This window comes from Colobus angolensis, unplaced genomic scaffold (genome assembly GCF_000951035.1).
Source record: "Colobus angolensis palliatus isolate OR3802 unplaced genomic scaffold, Cang.pa_1.0 Scaffold23, whole genome shotgun sequence".
Taxonomy (NCBI): Eukaryota; Metazoa; Chordata; class Mammalia; order Primates; family Cercopithecidae; genus Colobus; species Colobus angolensis.
In genome coordinates this window covers 14,671,964-14,695,264 of record NW_012115488.1, presented here as the reverse complement: position 1 = coordinate 14,695,264, position 23,301 = coordinate 14,671,964, and the positions used below count along the sequence as shown (strand labels likewise).

The 23,301-nt window shown below is 37.3% G+C and overlaps 1 protein-coding gene across 1 annotated transcript in view; it reads left to right on the top strand.

Annotated features, from left to right (window-relative positions):
* Positions 1-23,134, top strand: part of ELL2 (elongation factor, RNA polymerase II, 2) — a 76,936-nt gene extending 53,802 nt beyond the window's left edge. The window contains exons 5-12 of the mRNA XM_011944289.1: positions 1,206-1,465; positions 7,076-7,200; positions 7,380-7,467; positions 9,352-9,922; positions 12,529-12,592; positions 16,968-17,139; positions 19,101-19,145; positions 19,248-23,134. Of these exons, the coding sequence (XP_011799679.1) occupies positions 1,206-1,465; positions 7,076-7,200; positions 7,380-7,467; positions 9,352-9,922; positions 12,529-12,592; positions 16,968-17,139; positions 19,101-19,145; positions 19,248-19,364 (1,442 nt within the window). The 3' untranslated portion in view covers positions 19,365-23,134. The remainder of the gene's footprint in view (positions 1-1,205; positions 1,466-7,075; positions 7,201-7,379; positions 7,468-9,351; positions 9,923-12,528; positions 12,593-16,967; positions 17,140-19,100; positions 19,146-19,247) is intronic.
* The last annotated feature ends 167 nt before the right edge of the window (positions 23,135-23,301 follow it).

Here is a 23,301-nt window from a genome sequence, read left to right as displayed (position 1 = left end):
TCTTTTTTCTCTTACTGGAGGTGGGAGGGAATGAAAACACACAGGCGTTCGGACCAGGCCTGGGGAGCCCAGCATGGACAGAATTACTACTCAGTAAAGCTCCTGCCCCAGTGAGCTGTTTTCACCCCAGACCACAGCTTATAGGAGCTGCTTTTACCCAACCATTATTTCTAGTTGTTAGTCTTGTTCCTAATTCAGTTGTCCACATTGTATGTCATTACAAATTCTTCCCCTTCTTTAACCAGAGGGCATAGAGTTGGGGCTTAGTGTGTCCTAAACAAGCTAAAAGATTCCACCTGTAAAATCATAAAATGAGAGTCTCACACAGTTTCATGCTACTTTTTGTCCCTTCAGCAAGGAATGGTTACTGGGATTGTCAGTGACCAGGCATGTCTGGATAGCTTCACACATACACACAATACCCAGTTCACCTCAGCCCACACATGTTCTAGAAGTAGCCACTTGCGAAGTGTCAGTGTTCAGTCTAAACAGCAAATGGGTTAACCACATGAACAGCACTGGCCCATGTGAGAATGGTGTGAAGGCCTCCTTTGTACCATTTTCCGTTTCTCTAACTCACATGTGTAGTCTCAGCACTGCAGAGGAGAGATTTGTTTGTGACCTCTGAGATTGGTTGGTTGGTTGGTTAGTAGTGTTGTTTTATGAATCCTAAAACTTGTCATGGCCTGTTAAAAAAAAAAAAGAATATCACTAGTGGATGCCTCATGACATTGACCTCCCCGCCTCTTTGTGACTTCTGAACGTGTGAAATTACTAACATAATGCTCAGCCAAGAATGTGTTCTTAGAGAGGTCTGATGGGTATTTCTGACATTTTACCATGTTCACTGTATTATAGTTTGCTTTTCAGAAATGGCATATATTTATTTAAGATAGAAGTTATCAAGTCTGTGGTTACAGTTTGTGTTACTAGTTATTATCTTTCTGTAGCGAAATCACCAAAATACATGTATAATACATATTATTTCCAAGAAATGATTTTATTAAAATGATTTCTAATTCAAATTTTAGGCCATTTATTTAAAATGCTTTCTGTTTGCATGCCTTCTTAAAGATTGAAATAAAGTGGCCTTTATTATTATTTCCTCTAGAAATGAAGAGGTACCTAAATCAGAATTGTGGAAACTGAGATGCTCATATTGTAACCCACAAATGTGTAACAATGTCATTTCCACTGGACTTTAGGGAAAAGAGTGCAAATTCGGAAAGCACCTCAAGCTGTTTCAGATACAGTTCCTGAGAGGAAAAGGTCAACCCCCATGAACCCTGCAAATACAATTCGAAAGACACACAGCAGCAGCAGCGTCTCTCAGAGGCCATACAGGGACAGGGTGATTCACTTACTGGCCCTGAAGGCCTACAAGAAACCCGAGCTACTTGCTAGACTCCAGAAAGATGGTGTCAATCAAAAAGATAAGAACTCCCTGGGAGCAATTCTGCAACAGGTGAGGACAGCTGGAGAAAGGTCCTTCCTGCTTACCTTCTTGTTAAAATGTTCATTTAAAAAAAAATTGTTGTCATTATTTTCATTATTATTGAGACAGAGAAATTTTAGGATTATTTTGATCAGTGGTATGTGAAATACAACTCGTGAATATTAAGTTAAATCATCTTATTTTAAGCATTTAATTAAAAACTAGTTGAAATGTGAGCATTGTCTTTATTTGGGACCAACAAATTTTGTTCTCAAATTCCATTAAAAAGAAAGTAAGAAGTGTTTGTTATCTGTTTTTAGTCTTGAATACACTAAAGTATTGCCTTAATTTGTATTGGTTACTGTCGGTGAAATTGTGCAATGTATTCTGTTGGCCTTTGATTGGTATAAGACAGAACATTTTTGCCTAGTAAATAGTGTAAAATGTATCTTGCCCCACATACTTGGTGCTGCCCTTATTACTCTCTCTTTTTCTGCCACTGAATGTACCAAGATCAGTCGCTTGTCTGCATAAAAGCATATGAAATTGTAATGTGTTAGCAGTGATCCCGTGCCTTATCACAAGCTTACACGTAAAAAAGTGGGCCATTGTTTTTTAAAGTCAGTGGTTTGTTAGACTGTAACCTCCTATATATTTTTTCTTCCTTCTGTCCATCTGTCATAAATGTTTATGAGCATTCAGATCCACCATAAATGGTGGTCCATCTTTTTTATTTTTTCTAAAGAAATAACATTTCCAAAGAAGTTATTCTGAATTTCATCATTAAAAAAAAAAAAAAAAAAAACCCTACAGGCTTTGATCTGTTATTCAAAGAGTAACACTTTCAAGTCTTTTTTTTTTAATCCATTATCTCTTACATTCACAACATAATACTAAATGTTATAAAAGGGTAAAACCATTGTCTCCAATTCAGGTTAACCAGTCCCAAGGTATCTCAATCAATCTTAAGGATCTTTATTAAGTCCTTTAGCACTTTTTGGAAACAATTTAAATCCATATGTCACATAGAAGTTTTACGAGCTCAAAGGAGAGAATAAATGAGAATGAGGGTGTGTGTGTTCAGTTTGATATTTGGAGAAGCAGTGAGAGTCAGGTTACAAATCACAAAACATTTGGTAACTGCATCTCCCGAACGGTTGTGAATTACCTCGGTTTGATAATGGAGAGGGCAAAATGACTGCAGAGGCAATTCACACATAGACTACTATTGATATATGGCAGTAGTTATGTCATTATATGTATACATATAGATATCTATATAGGTATATATGTGTGTGTGTGTATGTATATATCTGAAAGTGTAGATATTTACCCCCAAGCAAGTGAGGCATGAGAGTTACTAGTGTTGATCATTTGATAGAATCTGGAGCATCATCTCCTCCTGGTAACATATTAGAATACCCTTGGGTAGCTTTTAAAACATGCCAGTGCCTGAACTCCACCTGAGACCAACAAAAGCCAAGTATCTGAAGGTGGGGCCTAGGCACTCATATTGTATATGGCCCTAATGATTCTAATATATGAGCTGAAACCACTAGCCTAGTGAAAACACAGATAGAAAGGCTAACAACGTCTACCATTTTTTGAGCATATACTATGTGCGAGGCACAGTGCTAGGCATTTCACGTGCACGATCTAATTTAAACTCACAAGGAAGATATCAGGCATATTCAGAACTTTGACATAAACGGATTATACCTAAATTCCCTTTCCTGAACATTGCTAGCAGCTAACAAGAAAAATAACATGACTTTGCTCTAATAAAACTGACCAAAAGTAGGCACCAGAGAAAAAGACAAAGAGCAGCAAGATACACAAATCATCCCATAATTGGTTATTCTGTCCCAAACAAACTAGTTGGGAAACAAGTTACCTAAAATAATCAGGCTTTGCCTGTGCCAGTAGAGATAATTTGCTTACTTGTTACTTACACAGTAGTTTGCAGAACCCTGTGGACATTATTAATTCATCAAAGTAATAGGTTTTTAAAATAAACTAAGATGTTGGCTCCCAGTAAAATTTGTACCTAAATTTAAAAGTGCTTAACATCCACCAGGAAATTTGTTTATTGCTGTTTATTATTAAACTGGTTATGTATTAATAAAACCTTTTTTTCTTAGAATGACTTTTTATGAAAAAACTAAATTTTAACAATCAGAAACTAGATAAAGTTGAATAATGTTTCCAGCTTCACATTTGGATATTTGGCTCAAGCTCAACATTCATTCATTCAATTCAATTTATTAAGTATCTACAGTGTACCAGACACTGTTTTAAATGCTGGAATCCCAAAGTGACCCCAATAGAAACACTGTCCTCATGGAGCTTATTCATGAGACAATTTCAGGACCAGTTAGGAGTTGAAAGGAGCTGGGGAAGGGATCACCTACTTTAAGTGGAGAGAGATCAAGGAACCTTTTCTCAGATGGCCATATTTTAACTGAAATGCTGTGTGAAAGACAAGAAGATGAGTCAGCACTTGTAGGTGGGCTCAAGACAGAAAAGGCCAGAGCAGACGGAAGAGGGAGGCAGAGGTTAAATCCCAGAGAATCTTTTTAGGCCATGGTCAAGAAGCTTAGGTTTTATTTTGAGTAAGATGGGAACTCATTATAGTTTTAAACAAAGATATGATGTAATCTGATTTATAAGTTTAATAAGATCACTCAGACTTCCATGGCAAGAATGGCTTGGAGGGGCAGGAGTAGAGGAGAGAGACTACTTAAAGAGCCTAATATTTTGTGGTAAGACTTGCTAATGGTTGGGTGTAGGGAGACAATGAGGGGAAGAATGGAATCTATGATTATAGCTAGGTTTTTGGCTGAGCAACTGAATGGATATTGTGCCACTGACTGAGATGGAGAGGGATAGAAAAGAAGTAGGTTTAAGGGGGAAAAGAGGATCAGGAATTCTGTCTTACATAGACTCCATTTGGAAGATGTCTATCAGACATATCCAAGTGGAGATAGATGTCAATAGATAGTTATATGTAAGAGTGTGGTTGTCAGAGGATAGTTGGGGCTAGAGTTATAAATTTAGGAATTAGCAGTATATATATCGGGTATTGAAAGTCTTCAAACTTAATGAAATCATCTTAGGAGGAAATGAAGAGAATGAGGAAAACAGAGCAGAAAACAGGCACTGAGCATTTCAGCATTTCAACATATAGAGGATTGAGAAACAGACTTAAAAAACAAAGGTCCTAGGCCAGGCGCCATGGCTCACCCCTGTAATCCCAGCACTTTAGGAGGCCGAGGTGGGCAGATCACGAAGTCGGGAATTTGAGACCAGCCTGGCCAACATGGTGAAATACATGATGAAACTCTGTCTCTACTAAAAATATAAAAATTAGCCGGGCATGGTGGTGGGCGCCTGTAATCCCAGCTACTCAGGAGGTTGAGGCAGGAGAATTGACTGAACCCGGGAGGCAGAGGTTGCAGTGAGCTGAGATCATGCCACTGCACTCCAGCCTGGGTAACAGAGCAAGACTCTGTCTCGGGGGGAAAAAAAAGGGGGGGATCCTAAGAGAGGAGGAAACCAGGAGAATGTCCTACTACAAAAACCTAGAAAACCAATTGCTGTGGCGGTAGGGGTGTTAATGTGTGTAGAGATGAGGGTAAAAGAAAATGGAAGCATTGCCAGCGGGGCGTAGTGACTCATACCTATAATCCCAGCACTTTAGGAGGCCAAGGGAGGATTGCTTGAGCCTAGGAGTTTGAGACCAGCCTATACAATATGGCAAAACCCCATCTCTACAAAAAATACAAAATACAAAAACTAGCCGGGCTTAGCGGTATCCATCTGTAGTCCCAGCTACTCAGGAGGCTGAGGTGGGATTATCACCTGAACCCAAGAAGTCAAGGCTGCAGTAAGCCATGTTCCTGCCACTAGACTCCAGCCTGGGTGACAGAGTGAGACCTTGTCTCAAAAAATAAAAAAGAGAAGAAAGAAAAAGAAAATTGATGGATTGTGTTTATTCCACCTCAAGAAATTTGATTGTATCCTATATTATTTGCAAATTTGAATTTTAGGATAAATCTATTTTCTCCTTTATAGCAACATTAATGTTAGAATAGTATTCAGCTAAGCTGTGATAAGCATAAACTATCATATTTGATAGTACTTTTAAAAGACACAGAAAGAATGATCTATTCCAGTAGGAAGCGATAAGCAGGAGTAATTTTCTCCTCTCCTTAAAAATTACTTTTGGTTTGACACATGAACCCGTATGTTTGTGTAGTTAGTTAATGGCTTAGCCGACTAACACAACCAGCGCTCTAGGAATTGCAGTTAAGGGATGAGAAAAGATTACACTTTGGAATAAACTGGCTGACTAATAACAGTAATTTGGGGGTTCTTTAGGCATATGTTTTCATTTATTGGTTTGGGGAATTTCAAGGACTTTGAGTAAGTGGTTCTTCGGGAGAACTGGCAGATATAAGGAGCAAGTGTGGTTATCCAAAGACAGACAGGGTTATCAGAATTGATACTATTTATGAAGACAGTGTTTTGTTGATGATTGAAAGGAAAGTTTATAACCCAACATTTGGTCACTGTTTGGTTTCTACTTAATAGAAGTGATCAAGGATTTTTATTGTGACTCAAAAGTAATGGACTCAATGCCCAGAAGTAAATAAGAATGTTGGTAATACAGTAGTCCTTATCCATGGTTTCGCTTTCTGGGGTTTCAGTTACGTATGGTCAACCATGATCCAAAAATATTAAAAGGAAAATTTCAGAAGTAAACATTTTGTTACTTTTAAGTTGTGCACTGTTCTGAGAAATGTGATGAGACCTCACATTGTCCTGCTCTGTCCTGCCCAGAATGTGAGTCATCCCTTTGTTCAGCTTTACACTGTAGATGCTACCCACTCATTAGTCACTTAGTAGCCATCTTGGGCCATTATTAAGTACAGTAAGGGTTACCTGGACACATGCACTGCAATACTATGGCAGTAGATCTGATAACCCTCTGTATGTCCCCCATTAGTCACTAGCCATCTCTGTTTTCAAATCAACTGTTGTAATATCACAGTGCTTGTGTTCAAGTAATCCTTATGTTACTTAGTAATGGCCCCAAAGCACAAGAGTAGTGTTGCCAGCATGTTGGCATAATTGCTGTATTTTATTAATAGTTATTGTTGTTAATCTCTTACTGTGCCTAATTTATAAATTAAACTATCAGGTATGTATGTATAAGAAAAAAACAGTATATATAGGGTTCATTACCATCGGAGTTCTAAGGCATCCACTGGGGGTGTTGGAATGTATCCTTTGAAGATAAGGAGACTACTGTATAATTGTTTTGGATTCCTTTGACAAAAATAATTGATTTTTTTTAAATCTTCACTTTTTTCCTAATATGGGCTTATTATTTGATTAGAAATATCAAAAATACAATGGCCATTCAGGGAAAAAAACATTAAGCTGTGTATATAAAGCTTTAATTCCCAAAATGAAATTAATGGCATTTATTGAGATCTGGCATGTACTACAAAACTAGCAGTCCCTTTGGGGCCAATTGATGTAATTATTTTCAGTGTAAACCCTAAAGGTTGCCTGTTTTAGGTTAGGAGATGATAGTAAAAATACCTAATGCTCTGTTTTTATACCTCATACCAGGTAGCCAATCTGAATCCTAAGGACCTCTCATATACCTTAAAGGATTATGTTTTTAAAGAGCTTCAGAGAGACTGGCCTGGATACAATGAAATAGACAGACGGTCATTGGAGTCAGTGCTCTCTAGGTGAATTCTTTTTTTTCTTGCTTTAAAAAAAAAATGTTTCTTTAAAAATTATGGAAATAAGTAATTATTTTAGTCATTGTTATTTTAGTGTTAAGGTGGGAAAGAGAAGCAAGGCAAGCTTTCCATCATGAACATTTTTAAATCATCTCCGTAACACGTAACATGTGTGTCCTTTACAGAAAACTAAATCCATCTCAGAATGCTGCAGGCACCAGCCGTTCAGAATCTCCCGTATGTTCTAGTAGAGACGCTGTATCTTCTCCTCAGGTATTTCATAAACTTACAGAATTATAGACCTAACATAGACATTAGGGGCCTCTCATCAGGTCTTCTGATGTGTAAGTGAGGGAAATGAGACCCAGAGAAGCTGGACAGCTTGCCTGCCCAAAGCCAGCCGGTTATGGCTGAGCCTAGCCTAGAATTTAGGTCTTGGCTTCCAGCCCAGAACTCTCTCCACTACACAGCACTGCTTGTCTGAGTACTTAATGTCTACATTGCTTTCCATTTTTAAAGTTTACATTTTGTTGTAAGATTATCTACTTTCCAATTTGGTTACTAACTAGAAGACTTACCCAGTCCCATACAATTATCAGATTATATGAAAAATTGAAGATATTTAATTTTGTCTGTCAACATGTTCCAGAAGAATGTTTTTGGGGGAAATTGGATTTACAATCAACAAACAAAAATGATGGCATGTTTCCATGTTTTCTTTTCAACTGGATCCTTATTAGAGTACTCCCAATCAGATTCTTCTCCAGTTTAGAGTTTTCTCCAAGAAATTCAGCTCATCCTAGAAAAAGGTGAGAGGTCCTAGGCAGTACTGCAGTGAAGCCTGCCTGCTTCTCAGCTGACTGGCCAGACTCAGAACTCTCTCAGTGTTCTGGGTGCTTTTAACAGACAGTGGGACGGACCTCCCCACCCCAGTACTGCTGACACAGTGTCCTCCCTCTCTCTCTCTCTGGACCCTACTCCCAAGAATCAGTGAGAAGCCCACAGATGTGTGGAGAACACTAAGCATGCCCTGGGCAAACGGCCGTTCGCATATCAAAAAATATTAGAAACTTATTTTGAGGAACAGAGGGAGAACAAAAAAGAAAAAGGAAAAAAAGCAGGTCTGTCCTTGCATATATACAATGTCTGTGGAAGTCTCACTTTTAATGCCAACTATTATGAAACTGCTTCTACTCTGATCAGATTATATACTGGGTGCCAAATAAACAGTGTTAAATTGAAAACAAAATAAAGTCATGAGTTGATTAACCATTATTTTCTTTCAAGCCAGAATACAAGCCACAGCATTATATTTAAGCATAAATGTGAATTTATATTTTGTAGTTTTCAACTATCTAAATTTCCTTTTTAACTTAAATACTATTATTGTTGTTGACAGATTAGGCTACTATTATCTTGATTTTTTTAAAAAAATACTTCCACCTAATTTTAATGGACCAATTATTAAGACTTATCTTCCAATCTGGTAAAGAGATATGTAAGGGTTAAAAAAATTAAATACCATTTCAACAGTGATAGAGATAATTAGAGAAACTCTTCTGAAAGTGCTGGCCATTCCCACTCTAAGACAGGTGGAATGATAAATGATAGCCAAAATATTCTTAACTGGAGCATTTTAGCCCATTAAAGATTAAAATAAGTGCAGGCCATTGCCCTTTACCTAGCTGTGTTAGTTCTCACAGAGTCAAATGGTACAAATTGCTTTCTCCTCTCATTTAATATAACTAGGTCAACCATGGCCAGCAATGGAGGGTGACTGCCTCTGTTTAATACTCTCCTGAATGGTATAATCCACATAAATCAGCGTAGTCTTTCTTGGAACTTAGGATAAAGCTGTATGATTAGAAAGAATTCAGTAAGCACTTCAAGAAATATTTGCCAGATTCTGGTTTTTGACATTAAACATGAAAGTTTGTTTCACATTTGGTTTTGTGTTGTTGTTGTTCTGGTTTAGTTTTTGTTTGTTTTTATTTGTTTTTGTTTTTGCTTAAGCATGAAGAAAGGTTAACACAACCCTGGCAATATTAAGTATTAATATTAAGTAAGGTTACTTAGTTGTTTAACCAGCCATGCATGTCTTGAATTTATTTAATTTTAGTGCAAACTGGCTCACTTTTTTCCTTTTCCCTCCCCTAGAAACGGCTTTTGGATTCAGAGTTTATTGATCCTTTAATGAATAAAAAAGCCCGAATATCTCACCTGACGAACAGAGTACCACCAACACTAAATGGTCATTTGAATCCCACCAGTGAAAAATCTGCTGCAGGCCTCCCACTGCCCCCTGCAGCTGCTGCCATCCCCACCCCTCCACCGCTGCCTTCAACCCACCTGCCCGTCTCACATCCTCCTCAGATTGTAAATTCTAACTCCAATTCCCCTAGCACTCCAGAAGGCCGGGGGACTCAAGACCTACCTGTTGACAGTTTTAGTCAAAACGATAGTATCTATGAGGACCAGCAAGACAAATATACCTCTAGGACTTCTCTGGAAACCTTACCCCCTGGTTCAGTTCTACTAAAGTGTCCAAAGCCTATGGAAGAAAACCATTCAATGTCTCACAAAAAGTCCAAAAAGAAGTCTAAAAAACATAAGGAAAAGGACCAAATAAAAAAGCACGACATTGAGACTATTGAGGAAAAGGAGGAAGATCTTAAGAGAGAAGAGGAAATTGCCAAGCTAAATAACTCCAGTCCAAATTCCAGTGGAGGTATTTTACCTTTGTAAAAGTACTGACTACATGTTAGATGAACCAGAAGTGCATGCTATCATGAGTTTGAAATTATACAGTTTATAATTAGTGATTTCTTTAGCAAATGACATTTCATTTAATTATTAATCTTAGTGTTGTGCTTTTGAGCAGTTTTTAGTTTTTTTTTTTTTTCATTTTACAGCAGTTGTTTTCCATCTCTTTTTGGCCAAATATTAAATATGGTTTTTATATTAATAAGAATGGCACTTAAAAATGACTGGCATACTTGAGACTCCTTTTTGGAAGGTGGACCTTTAACATTCTTTTCCATATCTGTTATGATATTGCGCAGCCTCAACATGACCTACTATATGCCATTCTTGAATTGATTTAACCAGACACAGTTTGCAATAAGAATATTCATTTCCTTCTTTCTCAATGAAACAGGGTCACCCTTGCTTTAATTAACATTAGCACAGGGGAAATGTCAACTTTTTAATAAATCAGGCCAAGATAAAATTTCATTTGCAGATCCATAACATCATCTTTATTTAGAGTGAAAACACGTTGTCTTTTGCAAGGCTGTTCTGGTGTTCGCTTAATAGATCTTAAGGTTTAGGGGTTTTCCCCCCAATTTTGAGAGTCCTGTTTTAGTGAACTAACATCAATTGTTATTTGTAAAATTAACCGTTTCAAGCTTTAGGAGCTTAAATGCTAAATATCTAGCGATCCAAAGAAACTTAAAGCTTTACGTCTAAATAAAGCTAATTCATAAAAAGCTTGCTTGCCTAAGATGTACTGAGTGTTAAAATCTGACAAAATTAGATTTTTCTTATTTAAAAAAATATGTCCTTTAAAACTTAATGCCTTGCATGCCATCACACAGAAGATCCAAGTTCACCATTTGGCATTGCTGCCAGTTTTAAAACCAGAATAACTAAGGCAAAATTCCATAGGAAAATATGGCTTTGGAAAAATTACTTTAATGAATAGAGTTATAAGGAGTGTTGTCTTTCTGTCTTTTGCTCATGATTCTGAAAGTCTGTAATCCTTAGATTTAATTGATCATCTTTGCCATATGAGAGAAGCTCTATTTTCTTTTAGTGTTACTTCCAAAGAAGCTACTGTAGAATATGATATGATACGTGCTTTTCTTGATCTAGATTGGATACATTGCATGTCAAAGCATTTCTGTTTAAATATTTCAATCAATATAATACTATGTAATGGCACAAAAGGTAGGTGTAAGCTTTTTCCCTCAACACTCTTGTAGTTGAATTTGTCAGGTCAGGAAAAGGAAATGAAGAAGTAGAACTCTATGTTCAGAGTTCATAAGCCACTGGGTAAACTCCACTCTCCACACTTTCCACCCTCAGGTGGTGCTTCTGAGTCAAAGGCTAGAGACAGGAAAACTGGATTTCAGTATGTTGAGATCTGCATCAGAGTTTCAAGTGTTTTCAGAGTTGGAGACCTGGAGAAGCACACTTAGTCTCTTTGAATTCTTTACTGAGGATATAGTAACTTTCAGAACCAGTTGGGATAATTACAAATTTAGGAAAGCTCCAGACCCACATCTCCTGCATTTTTTGGAATTTATCTGGTGTCTGTGGCAGAAGGGAAGCCAGGTGACCTGCACTTAATGCCTTTCTCTTTAAGACTCAGGCTATTGTAAAAGCATGTTCTTTTACCCAAGCATGAATCAAATATATTTATAGGTGAGCAGCATGCACTCAGAGTCTATATATTTGTATTTGTTTAGGGTAGTTGGTCCTTTAAAATATTAAACTGAGAAATTATCTAACATTCACTTTTATATGTTTTGCCAGTGGGCATGATTAGGGTTCGAGTTATCAGTTTAACCCTACTTTGAATGATAAAAAATTACCCTAATAAAGAATGATAAAAACTTACCCTAATAAAGAGAATATCCTCTGGACATGGTGCATTTAAGCAAATGGAATACTGAGGGATTTACGTACTTTCACTCTGTAGCCATAATGTTTAGCACTTTTTTTGTCCTTAAAAAAAAGAAAAATCTGTTTAGTGTTATGAGTGCTAGAGATTATAGGAATATAAATCGACATTCAATAATACCTTATTTTAAATTACTTTGAACCAATGGGAAAACTTTCTACCCAATTCCACTGTCTGCATACAAAAAAGGAAGGCAATAAAAATACAGTGACCAAAGCAGTCTGCTACCTGACTCTATTGTCTCATCCGCCTTGTTTGAATCCCATGAAAAGTAGATGTTGATGTAAAATTTGTATCTCCCATTGTCTGGCTGCATCTGCCACCACAGTCTTTGAATTGCTGGGCAGATGCCACAACTGTTGTTGAAAGAATAGAAGATTGACCTTGGGTTAAGATGGAATTCCTTTATTGTGCAGACACTGCAGTAGCCAGGGTGCTTTAAATGCCTGGCGTCGGTTCTGCTGGCGCTGGTCATAGGGCCTCTATTGTTTGTGTTCAATTGTATTCCTTGCTCATTGTTGCTTATTGAGATGGAAGAATAGAATTTGAGGAAAAGTGTTCCAGATGTTTCTAATCTATTTTAGAATTATAGGCATTTGATAACCTTCCTGGTTGATGAATGCTGTGATTTTGTTTTTTTTTCTTTGTAGGAGTTAAAGAGGATTGCACTGCCTCCATGGAACCTTCAGCAATTGAACTCCCAGATTATTTGATGTAAGTTCATATGTCTGCCAATGGAGAGAGCGACTTAATTTTAGAAAGTTTGCAAGTTCTTTTCCCATAATTTGCAAATCAGAAAAGTAAGAAGTTCCAGAAATAGAGTCCTGGAGCCACCTCTGCAATTGAAAGGCTGCCATTTAGCCTGCCCGTCCCAAATCTACCCTTGTCTGCATGAGCAGGTTGTGCCTCCCTCCGCTCTGAGCTGTGTTCATTGGCCTTTAACTATAGAGAAGCCTGTCCTTTGTTCTGGGGCCTGGCTAAGCATTTGATTATGAAAGATTTTAGGGATCTGACTCTTCAAAGCTGACAGTCTATCAATGCCCAGTCATTCACTTGGGTCCCCCAAAGGGATGGTGTATTGCTGACAAAGTGCTTGAACCTCTGCACATAATAATACAAAGTGTTAAGATAGACTGATTTTTATTTAAGTAAAGTTCTGCCCTCAATTTAATTTTTAGAGGAGAGAAGAGTAAAATCTGATCATTTCAATTTAGTAATGGTTATAATGTTTTCTTGTTGTGACAAGTTGCTAAATGCTGAGCTGGGGACATTTTTGTAACTGGTTATCACAGAAATTATAACTTGGACACATAATTCTAGCTTTTTTACAGAATAAAAGGTTTCTGTAAGAAGAAAATAATAAAGTTGCAAGAGCCTGGAAAAATGGAGAGGGAAAGAGCAAACAAATCGGACTTTGGATAGCTTTGAAAATGAACAAATGTGCAAAATAGCTAGAATGAGAAGAAAAAATGGAATCTGGGCTGTCTGAACACTTTTCTTCTATTAGTAGCATCTCATGGTGGACAATGTTAAACTATGTTGTTTAGCCCTTTTCATTTCCAGAGTAAAGATCATTTTAGATTTAAAATGTGTTACTTCTGCTTAACGGTAGTGTGAAAGCTATACTTATTGGGGAATGATACAGTATGAAACCATAATGCTGGTTATCATCTCTTAACTAACAGGAACTTGAGAAACCTTGCTGAGTACCCTCTCATCTGAGGTAGTATATGTAATGGTTTTAGAGTTCTGTAGGAGGGCCTTGAAAGGCAGCTATGACCTACCACTTAGTTGGCCCAGGAAGGGTCCGTTGTCTGCAGCCAGGCTTCCAGGACAGCCTCTGGCTCTGCTGCCGAGAGGTTCACCTCTTTAACTGCAAACCACTTCTCCTTAGAAGTCTTTAAATGTCAACCCCCTTGAGTAACAACTGCCAATGCAGTGCTCTTGCTCTTTTTTGATGGATTTTGAATTCTTTTTTATAATAGTGACATATACTTATTATATACGACAAAATCATGTGGGGAAACTAAAAAATAATGCTAAACTTTTCCCCATGGATTCAAGGCTGTTGTGTTTTGCCAAGTTCATTAGTTAATCCCTCCTTTTTTTGTTTTTGAGACAGAATTTTGCTCTTGTTGCCCAGGCTGGAGTGCAATGGTACGACCTCAGCTCACTGCAACCTCCACCTCCAGGGTTCAAGTGGAACCTCCCAAGTTGCTGGGATTACAGGCGCCCACTACCATCCCCGGGTAATTTTTTGTATTTTTAGTAGAGATGAGGTTTCACCATGTTGGCCAGGCTAGTCTCGAACTCCTGACCTCAGGTGATCACCCACCCACCTCAAGCCTCACAAAGTGCTGGGATTACAGGCGTGAGCCTGGCCTTAATTCCATATTTAAAAGGTTTTTTTTCCAGGTTACTTATCTAAGGATGGTTCCTGGATCTGCCTCAGTGCATTTCTGTATGTTTGTCATGTTTCTAGTACTATGTGATTGCTTGCTTAATTTATTTAAATAAACACAATTTATATTAAAAATGAGTCTTATATAGATATAGCAAATTTTCTAAAAATAGTTAAAAAGCATGGATTTTCAGAAAAATTGCCAAAACTACAGAACTTAAGTTGCCTCATAAGAAAACTAAAGGGATATACTATAAAACCTAAATGATCGAGGCTGGGCGCGATGGCTCACGCCTGTAATCCCAGCACTTTAGGAGGTCGAGGCAGGCGGTCATGAGGTCAGGAGATCGAGACCATCCTGGCTAACATGGTGAAACCCCATATCGACTGAAAATACAAAAAGTTAGCCGGGCATGGTGGCGGGCACCTGTGGTCCCAGCTACTCGGGAGGCTGAGGCAGGAGAATGGCATGAACCCGGGAGGCGGAGCTTGCAGTGAGCCGAGATGGCGCCACTGCACTCCAGCCTGGGCGACAGAGCGAGACTTCATCTCAAAAAAATAAAGAAAAATAAATAAACAAATAAAACCTAAATGATCAACCTTTGAATAATTCATACTTAACCAAAATCTTTCTAATTTTTATGTAATAAGACTACTTTTACTTGTAGTTAAGCTGTCAAAACTTATTAAAATTTTTTCCATCACCACATAAAGAGCCAACTGTAGAACTACAACAATTTTTCGTAAAAGTAGGGAAACTTTTTTCTTAAAAATGCCAGTGTAACCAAATAATTTCTTCTATATTAGCAACACAGTTGTTGACCACACAATTGTGGCCACTGAATAATTTCCCTAAGGAAATTATTAAATAACATACTGAAGGTGTGATTTTGAGAAAGCACAATAAATATATAACAAATTAAGTCTGAGTTTCAAGATCAGTTTAGCTGTGTTGCTAATATATGCTTATCCCCAGGGACCTCTTTTTACCCCGGGGCTCCCTCTGGTGTACAGTCAATACAGCCGTGCCCAGGAAGGACTGCTTCACTGCTTGGCTGGCAGTGTGCCTTTTATAGCTAAGGCACCAGAAGGGCAGCTTTACATCAGCAGACTATCACTGTTTCAATTACACTTAGAAAATTAAACCTCTACACTGTCTAACTCAGCATGAATAAAAATATTAATGAGGACACTAAGTTTGCTCACTGCATCACTTTTCTCACATTTCCTGCTAAGCATCTGTGATATTAGCAATTTAAATGAACTGATGGGCTTATATAAGACCATTTGGAGAGGACTGAACTCCAAGATTTTATGGCAGTGAAGAATATATGTGTACCCCCAAGGGGCATCCTGAAGCTCCTGCCACCTGCCTGAAATTGCTTTGAAATCTCAATTTTTATTTCAAAAACTCAAGGGAATTTTGCATTAATGACAGGAACACAGAGTGCAGAGAACCAGGCCAGATCCGTATGTGATCCCAGTTCCCAGATCTACAAATAACTAATACTGTAATAGGCCAGGCACAGTGGCTCATACCTGTAATCCTAGCACTTTAGGAGGCTGAGGTGGGTGGATCACTTGGGGCGAGGGGTTCAAGACCAGACTGGGCAACATGACAAAACCCTGTCTCTACTAAAAATACAAAAATTAGCGGGTGTGGTGGCATGCACCTGTAATCCCAGCTACTCAGGCGGCTGAGGCACGAGAATCGGTTGAGCCCAGGAGGTAGAGGTTGCAGTGAGCTGAGATGGCGCCACTGCCCTCCAGCCTGGGCGACAGAGCAAGACTCCATCTCAAAAAAAAAAAAAAAAGTAATACTGTAATGCTAAGTTTAATAATAAAATGCTGTTTTAATTTATTATTGAATAAACCGATGCTCTAGGAAAATGGTCTTCTCTTACCAGTTAAGAGTAATTCACATCCCAAAGTAAAACACAGATTTATGGCATTTTATTAAGAAAGTAAGTTAGACTAATAGTACAACACTGGCTTCTGTTCAACATAGTATGACATTTAAATGTTTGAAAAGAACTAGAGAAATATGCCTTTTTTTTGGTCTAACCCTCATTTTACAGAATGGTTGGTAATTTCCCTTTCGTACTTTATATATTTGCTTGGTCAGAAATGTGAGGAAAGGGACAGAAGAAGCAAGCATGGGGCACTTTGTTGAAGATATCTGCTGGCAGCATCTCTGAAAGGCCAAGCAACAGACTGCCTCTCATAAAGCAGTAGGTCCAGAGAGAGCTTTGACTTTCAGCACTCAGTGACTGCATGACATTCTCCTGGTTTCACATTACCCATTGAGTCCTTCTGTCTCTCTGTGACTTGTAACAGATGGGTTAGCATCTACCATTAGTGTGGTAGTGAATTATCTTGGATAGAGAAAGATTCAGGAGACTAGATCTGTGTAAATACTGTTTTCTTTTTACTTAGTTGCATTTTAGTTCCATTGCCACCATGTCTTTACCACATTTACTCTCCTTCGTTGAAGCTCTCAAACTCTGTGTAATAATTTTACCTGAAGATGTTTGGAGGAGTGACCTGGCAACAAACCAGTGGCAGAGTGGTATTAAACATTAGTGACACATGCATGGATCTAATCTCTAAATATTTGGTTTAAATCTCAGACTTGTGTAATCATGTTTATTGGATAGCTACTCTCCATTTATCTTTTTTTCTTATTAGAAAATATATCGCTATTGTCTCCTATGAGCAACGCCAGAATTATAAGGATGACTTCAATGCAGAGTATGATGAGTACAGAGCTTTGCATGCCAGGATGGAGACTGTAGCTAGAAGATTTATCAAACTAGATGCACAAAGAAAGCGCCTTTCTCCAGGCTCAAAAGAGTATCAGGTAAATGGATTTGTAACTAGTTGGACTGACTTTCATATTTTACCTTCTTTCTTTCCCTGCCCTGCTCAACCTTAGCTGTCACAGTAGCCTTTAGAGTAAGTACTCTTGCAGACCAGCCTCACTGCTGCTTTAGGAAACTAAATATTTGAAATAGTTCTTGAAAATAAATTAACATAGTAAACCTGTATTTCTACCAGTGGAAAAAAACCTTGTGCCACTATAACATATCACATATTGAGAAAAATACCAAACACAACTAAATAGGAAAAAAAGTTGTATCTTGAGATTCAGCTAAATATTTGATTAATTACACTGCCAAGTTAGACTACAGCTCATAGGTCTGGTGCTATCCCAAAACAGTGCTATTTCAAGTATTTTTCTTTCAACTTCAATCTGAGATAGAATAGGGAAGATATAGGAAATAAAGAGGGCTTAATACACAGATATTTGGGGTTTAAGTAAAGAAGTTTGGTGCTTCTAGCTACAAAGACTGATCTTTGTTAACCAGTCTTACTCTGTTTTCACTTTCCTACTTGAAGTAGTAATATTACTACCACTGACAAAGAGCAGGAGATGCCTGACCTGTCTCCTGATTGTTTTTTGTAGTTCTTAGCAAAGGGATTGATAGAAATGAGTATTTCTCTCCCATGTGGGCTAGATAACTTTGTCACACTTCACGGACACAGATGGTATAGTGGTGCCTCTGTCCCAGCCCACTACCACTGTTCAGGCTGGAACCTACAGGAGACAATGGATGAGTTTTCCTACAACAATGAACAGCCTGAGAGCATTTGTGTCCTAGAGATTCATTATATCTTCTACTAGAGGGCCTTAATATTTTTCAATAAGCCGGTGAGAGTTATAGGAGACTGTGCCAGAAGAACCGGTGTTCAGAGGTGCAAGAGGTTGGTGATATGGTGGTTTGGGGTTTATTTTTTTCTATATAGTCATTTATCAATGTATATAATTATACTGAAACTAGAATGTAATTCCAAGGATTACTTGGTTAGGAGCGGTTAATGTTTGTGTGACCTTGGGCAAGTTACTTAATGCCTTTTTGCCTTGAATTCCCCATCCATAAAATGGGATAATCATTGAGTTGTGAGGAATAAACATAAGTAAGCATGAGTAAAGTGCCTGAATCCATGCCTGGTACTTGGTACATACATTAGGCTATTATCCCCCCCAGGCACCTGACCCCCCCCACACCAACCCCCACAGGAAATCACTGTTACTGATTTCCAGTGTATTCTTTCGGAAGTGTTTAGGTGTGTGGTATGTGCATGTGTGTATACATGGTATAAAATGTATGTACATTTATACACAAGTAATTTCAACATATATACCATATTTAACTGAATCTAAGGTTTCTTCATTTGTAAGATGTACCATTGTTTTCTGTCCCAATAACTTAAATTATGATACATTATTATTTGTACTGGTTTCATTAAAATGGGGAGAAATGAGCATCTTACAAGTAATGAAATTCTTAGTACTATTCTGTTTTTCTTTTTTAAACAAATGGTATCAAGCTGTCCATATTGTTTAGCACTTTCCTTTTTTCTCTAAACAATATAATGCATCTTAGAGAATTTTTTTATATCGGTACATAAAGCACTTTCCCATGTTTTAATGGCCTCTTAGTATCCTTTATATAGATTGACGGACATTTCGATTTTGTTTACTGTCTTTTGCTTTACAAACAGCACTATAGTGAATAATCTTGTATATGCGTCATTCACTGAGGGGCAAGTATGTCCATAGGATAAGTAGAATTGCTGAGTCAATTTTGCATTGACTATTTTGATAGCTGTTGCCACGTTGCCTTCCATAAAGATTGTTTCAAGTTATATTCCCACAGTCAACATTTCCTATACCCTCGCTAAATGCATGTTAGCTGTTTGTATTGCCACACACAAAAGAAGTTGTTCTCTTCTGATTTCTAATATTTAATTTTATAGAATGTTCATGAAGAAGTCTTACAAGAATATCAGAAGATAAAGCAGGTAGGTATCGTCACTGTTGATTTTCTGACCTGTGGTTGAAAAATGTAAATTCTGCAACCTCATTCCTCACTTTTTTGTTTTTGTTTTTTTTATCATCTGCAGTCTAGTCCCAATTACCATGAAGAAAAATACAGATGTGAATATCTTCATAACAAGCTGGCTCACATCAAAAGGCTAATAGGTGAATTTGACCAACAGCAAGCAGAGTCATGGCCCTAGAACTCTGCTTGGACCAGAAGATGTGAATAAACTTAAGCTTATTTATTTAAAATTCCAAATGAGTTGCTCTAGATTCTAAAAAGGTGAAACTTTGGCTGTTGAAAGTTTCAGTATTAGTAAACTTGAGTTACTTTTTCTTTTCCATTTTACTTTGCTTCCCTGCATTTTGAAGCTGCTCTTTCTGGTCCTCCCCACCACTCCACTCCCAAGACTTGTGTTTGTTAATAGAAATAATTTTTTAGGTATTGGGGATCCATTGTCTATATTTCAAATCAGTTTTTTTCCTCAAAAACTTGTGTTTGTTATTAGAAATGATTTTTTAGATATTGGGGATCCAGTGTCCACACTTAAAAGTTGTATGTGTTTTAAAAACAACAACAGTAATGTGCAAGGTGAAATGCTTTTGGATAAACGTAAGCCTATTTTCTGACCTTTCTTAATGCAAACTCTTTGCCTTAAATGGTAGAATATTTAGAAATTTGCACAAAATTAAAAAAAAATAAACATTGTCTTGGAGGGTTAAAAAATAGAAAGGTGTACGTGTATAGATTCACATACACATATGTATATACAGGCTGACTTGATCTAGAACATTAAATCCGCCCTGCAAGTTAACCCCCCATTGCAATGGTTGCCTTAAGGTGTTTGCTAGTTGTGTACATAGTGTGGTTAATCATTAGCTACACTGCTTCCCACTTGATTAGAGCAATGGGAAGCATATTGTGGCCTACCAGCATCTGGAAGTGTGTGCTCGATCTGTATGTGTGCAGAGGTGGTGTGGATGTGAGCGTGCATGAAGGAAAAAAAGCTGCTACTCCTAGTAGGCCAAACACTCAGGTTAAACAACTGACGAGTGTTACTGTAGGGTGTTTTTTTGTTTTTGTTTTTGTTTTCTATCAAATTGCTAATTTTGTTGTGGAAGACAAAAGCATTTCCATTTCAACGAGTTTGTCAGCTTTATTAATGTTGGGCAAAAATTGATATGTCATGAAAATGAAACAGATCTATAGTTTTGGGACAAAATTATAAAATTAAATGTGTAGGTAACCTATTTATATACTGCTATAAAGTATTTTTTGAAGAGAGATATGCAAAGAAGCTATTACCTACATAAGATGTATATTTAAAGATTTTTTTTCATCCTGGTGCCAGGAATATAAAAAAGAGTGGATATATTTAACCATAACATACTGTGATTCATCAAACAGCACAAACTTTCATTTCATGGAGTTTATCTGTTGACGTTGATTTAAACTGTCACTTGTTTTATCATGTGGGAACATAAGTTATGTGGTCAAAAATATAAGGATTTTGAACTAATGTTGATTCAAGTTGTATTGTCTTATTGTATTGTCTTTTCAAAGTGCTGCCAGTTGAAAAGGGAAGCATTATGTTTACAAATCTGTTTTGAAATGTTTGCCAAAATTTTGGTAGTGTCTTTAATAAAGATGTTTGTCTCCAGCATCCAGAAAAATAAATAAATAAGTTTGTTGTGTATCACTGTAAACCAGAAAAATGTTGGTTATCTAGAAAACTTGAGAGAGCATGTAGATTAACTTTTCTCTTTGGGATTCTTCTAAAACATTAACTGGAAAGATTAGATAATATACTAAAATACACGGAAGTATACAGACTATACAAAGACTGAAACAAGACCCTTTTGCACTACCCCTCTATAACATTACCGCAGAAATTCTGTTTCTACACAGCATGGACCTCCTAAGGAATTCTGTTTCTTTTAGCATTGACATCCCTGGTGCTCTTTTTTTTACCTCAGAATTGGTACAATCATTATTAAACGTTAATTTATTTCAAACTTTTTAATTGAAGAAAGGAAAGGGAAGCTTAATTGGGGATAAATTCGGGCATCATATTATTATGATAGAGTCTCATGAGGGGTTTGTCGATAGGTAATGAACTCATTGGTGTTATTTCTTGGACATCTTGGCCTTTCAATCGAAGACTGTGTGCTGCTATTTGCTATGAGCAAGGTTTCTCAAAAGCAAAAGGTGCTTGGACCATTTGGATCACCTGAATTAGAATCTCTAGGTATAGGGCCTAAGTATCTGCATTTTCACTGGTTTCCTGTAGGTGACTTTTTGCAAGCTAAAGTATGAGAACCATTGACTTGGATGTAGCTCTAAACTTTTAGGTCTGTAAATCTTGAAATGTTGAACTGAAGGTCAACTGTTGGCTTTTTTTTTTTTTTTTTAATGTCCATCATGTCAGCAGCTGCAAATCACTTTTCCCCTTTGCATGATCTGAGGCACCTCCTCAGTTGTTTCACTGCCAACTCTTATTTCAGAACCTGTTTACAAACAAGCCTTCCAGTTGGTGAATGGTTAGCCATTGGAGCTCCTACCCTGTACATCAGCACATCTGGTTTACAAGTTGGGTAACAATGAAAACTGGAGATGCTAAATGGAAATCCAGCATTGCATACCCTTAGACCTGATCACATACCAGTAAAAGCCTTAATTTAGATGTTAGTTGTATGTGTTGGACAGATCCTTGCAAAAAGTGCGTCTATTAGTTGTAAATTTGAAAGTTATAAATCTCTGAATCTGCCATTATCCAAGTTTCATCCCTTTTGAAGATGAGGCATGAGCCTATTAAAATATTTATAATCATTTTTCTTCTCCTACTGTAAGACCTTTAGATTCTTAAAAATGATTACTACAAGAATAGTGGCCACTTAATGTCAGTTACTCTGGTGGAAGAATTTATTTTTTTTTTTCTTTTCTTTTTGGGAAGGATGGTGTAAAAAATAGCAAGATTAGAGAATGAGTTGTATAGTTTTTTGTATCACATTTCATCTAAAATGATTTGAAGGACTTTTGAAGATTTTTACCAACATCCTTAAATCAACTCCAGATTGAATGAACAACTGATTTAAAACAAACTAAGAGAACATTAACTAGATGTGGGCTTTTTAAAATATATAGGTATTGCATTTCCTACCTTGTTATTTATTCCACTTTGAATACTTTGGAGGGGTTAACTTTCAACTCTTTAAGTAGTAACGGATGTTTTATACTTGTTCTCACAAAATTGTTATGGTCAGTTTATATCATTGCTCCATGCATTGATTATAAAAATTCAGTATTAATTTTTTCTCTGATTGATCTTATAAGCTTTAGAGTTTTCTTTTCTCTTATAAAGTGTTTCACCTTATTATGTAAAACAAATGCCTGCTTGCATATTGGAAGATGTTGAAATTAGTTTTAGACAAAAATGGTCCATCAGTTCAGACACTCTGCTTGGATGCCTCACCGTTTTCATTAGTGCATTCTTTGCTTCTGAAACTTGGCAGAAACTCGTTAGCCAGTCCACTGCCTTTCTGAAAATGTGTGGAGTCACGTATGCTTGGTATATGCCTTTACAACTTTTAAAGTTCTACAGTTTATTACTTGCCCAAGTATTACTAATTCCTTTTCTTACATGTACTGGATGGAGAAAAAATTATAGCCAGCACTTTGAGAGGAAAGTTTTCAGAAACAATATTAACTGGCACTACTAACTGAAGGCCACAGAAGATGCTATCAATGTTATTTGTAACCTGAAGATTGAACAAGGCTGTGAGGCTCATTTCAAACTATTTTGAGGTGTTAAATTATATATATGCTGTTTCTCAGCTGTTCCACTCAAACCGTGTTAGGACTCTCAAAGGTAAAATGTCACAGGGGCTTTTCAGTTGTTACTGAGCTCAGCAGCTGTGGTGGCCCCTGTTCTACACCAATTTCAGTTCAATAAAAATGTTAACTTTGCAATTCTGGTATTTGTTTTTCCTTTGTCTCATTTCAAGCTTCTTTGTCTTAAAAACAAACAAACAAAAAAAGCCCATGACAGGCCGGGCGCGGTGGCTCAAGCCTGTAATCCCAGCACTTTGGGAGGCTGAGACGGGCGGATCACGAGGTCAGGAGATCGAGACCATCCT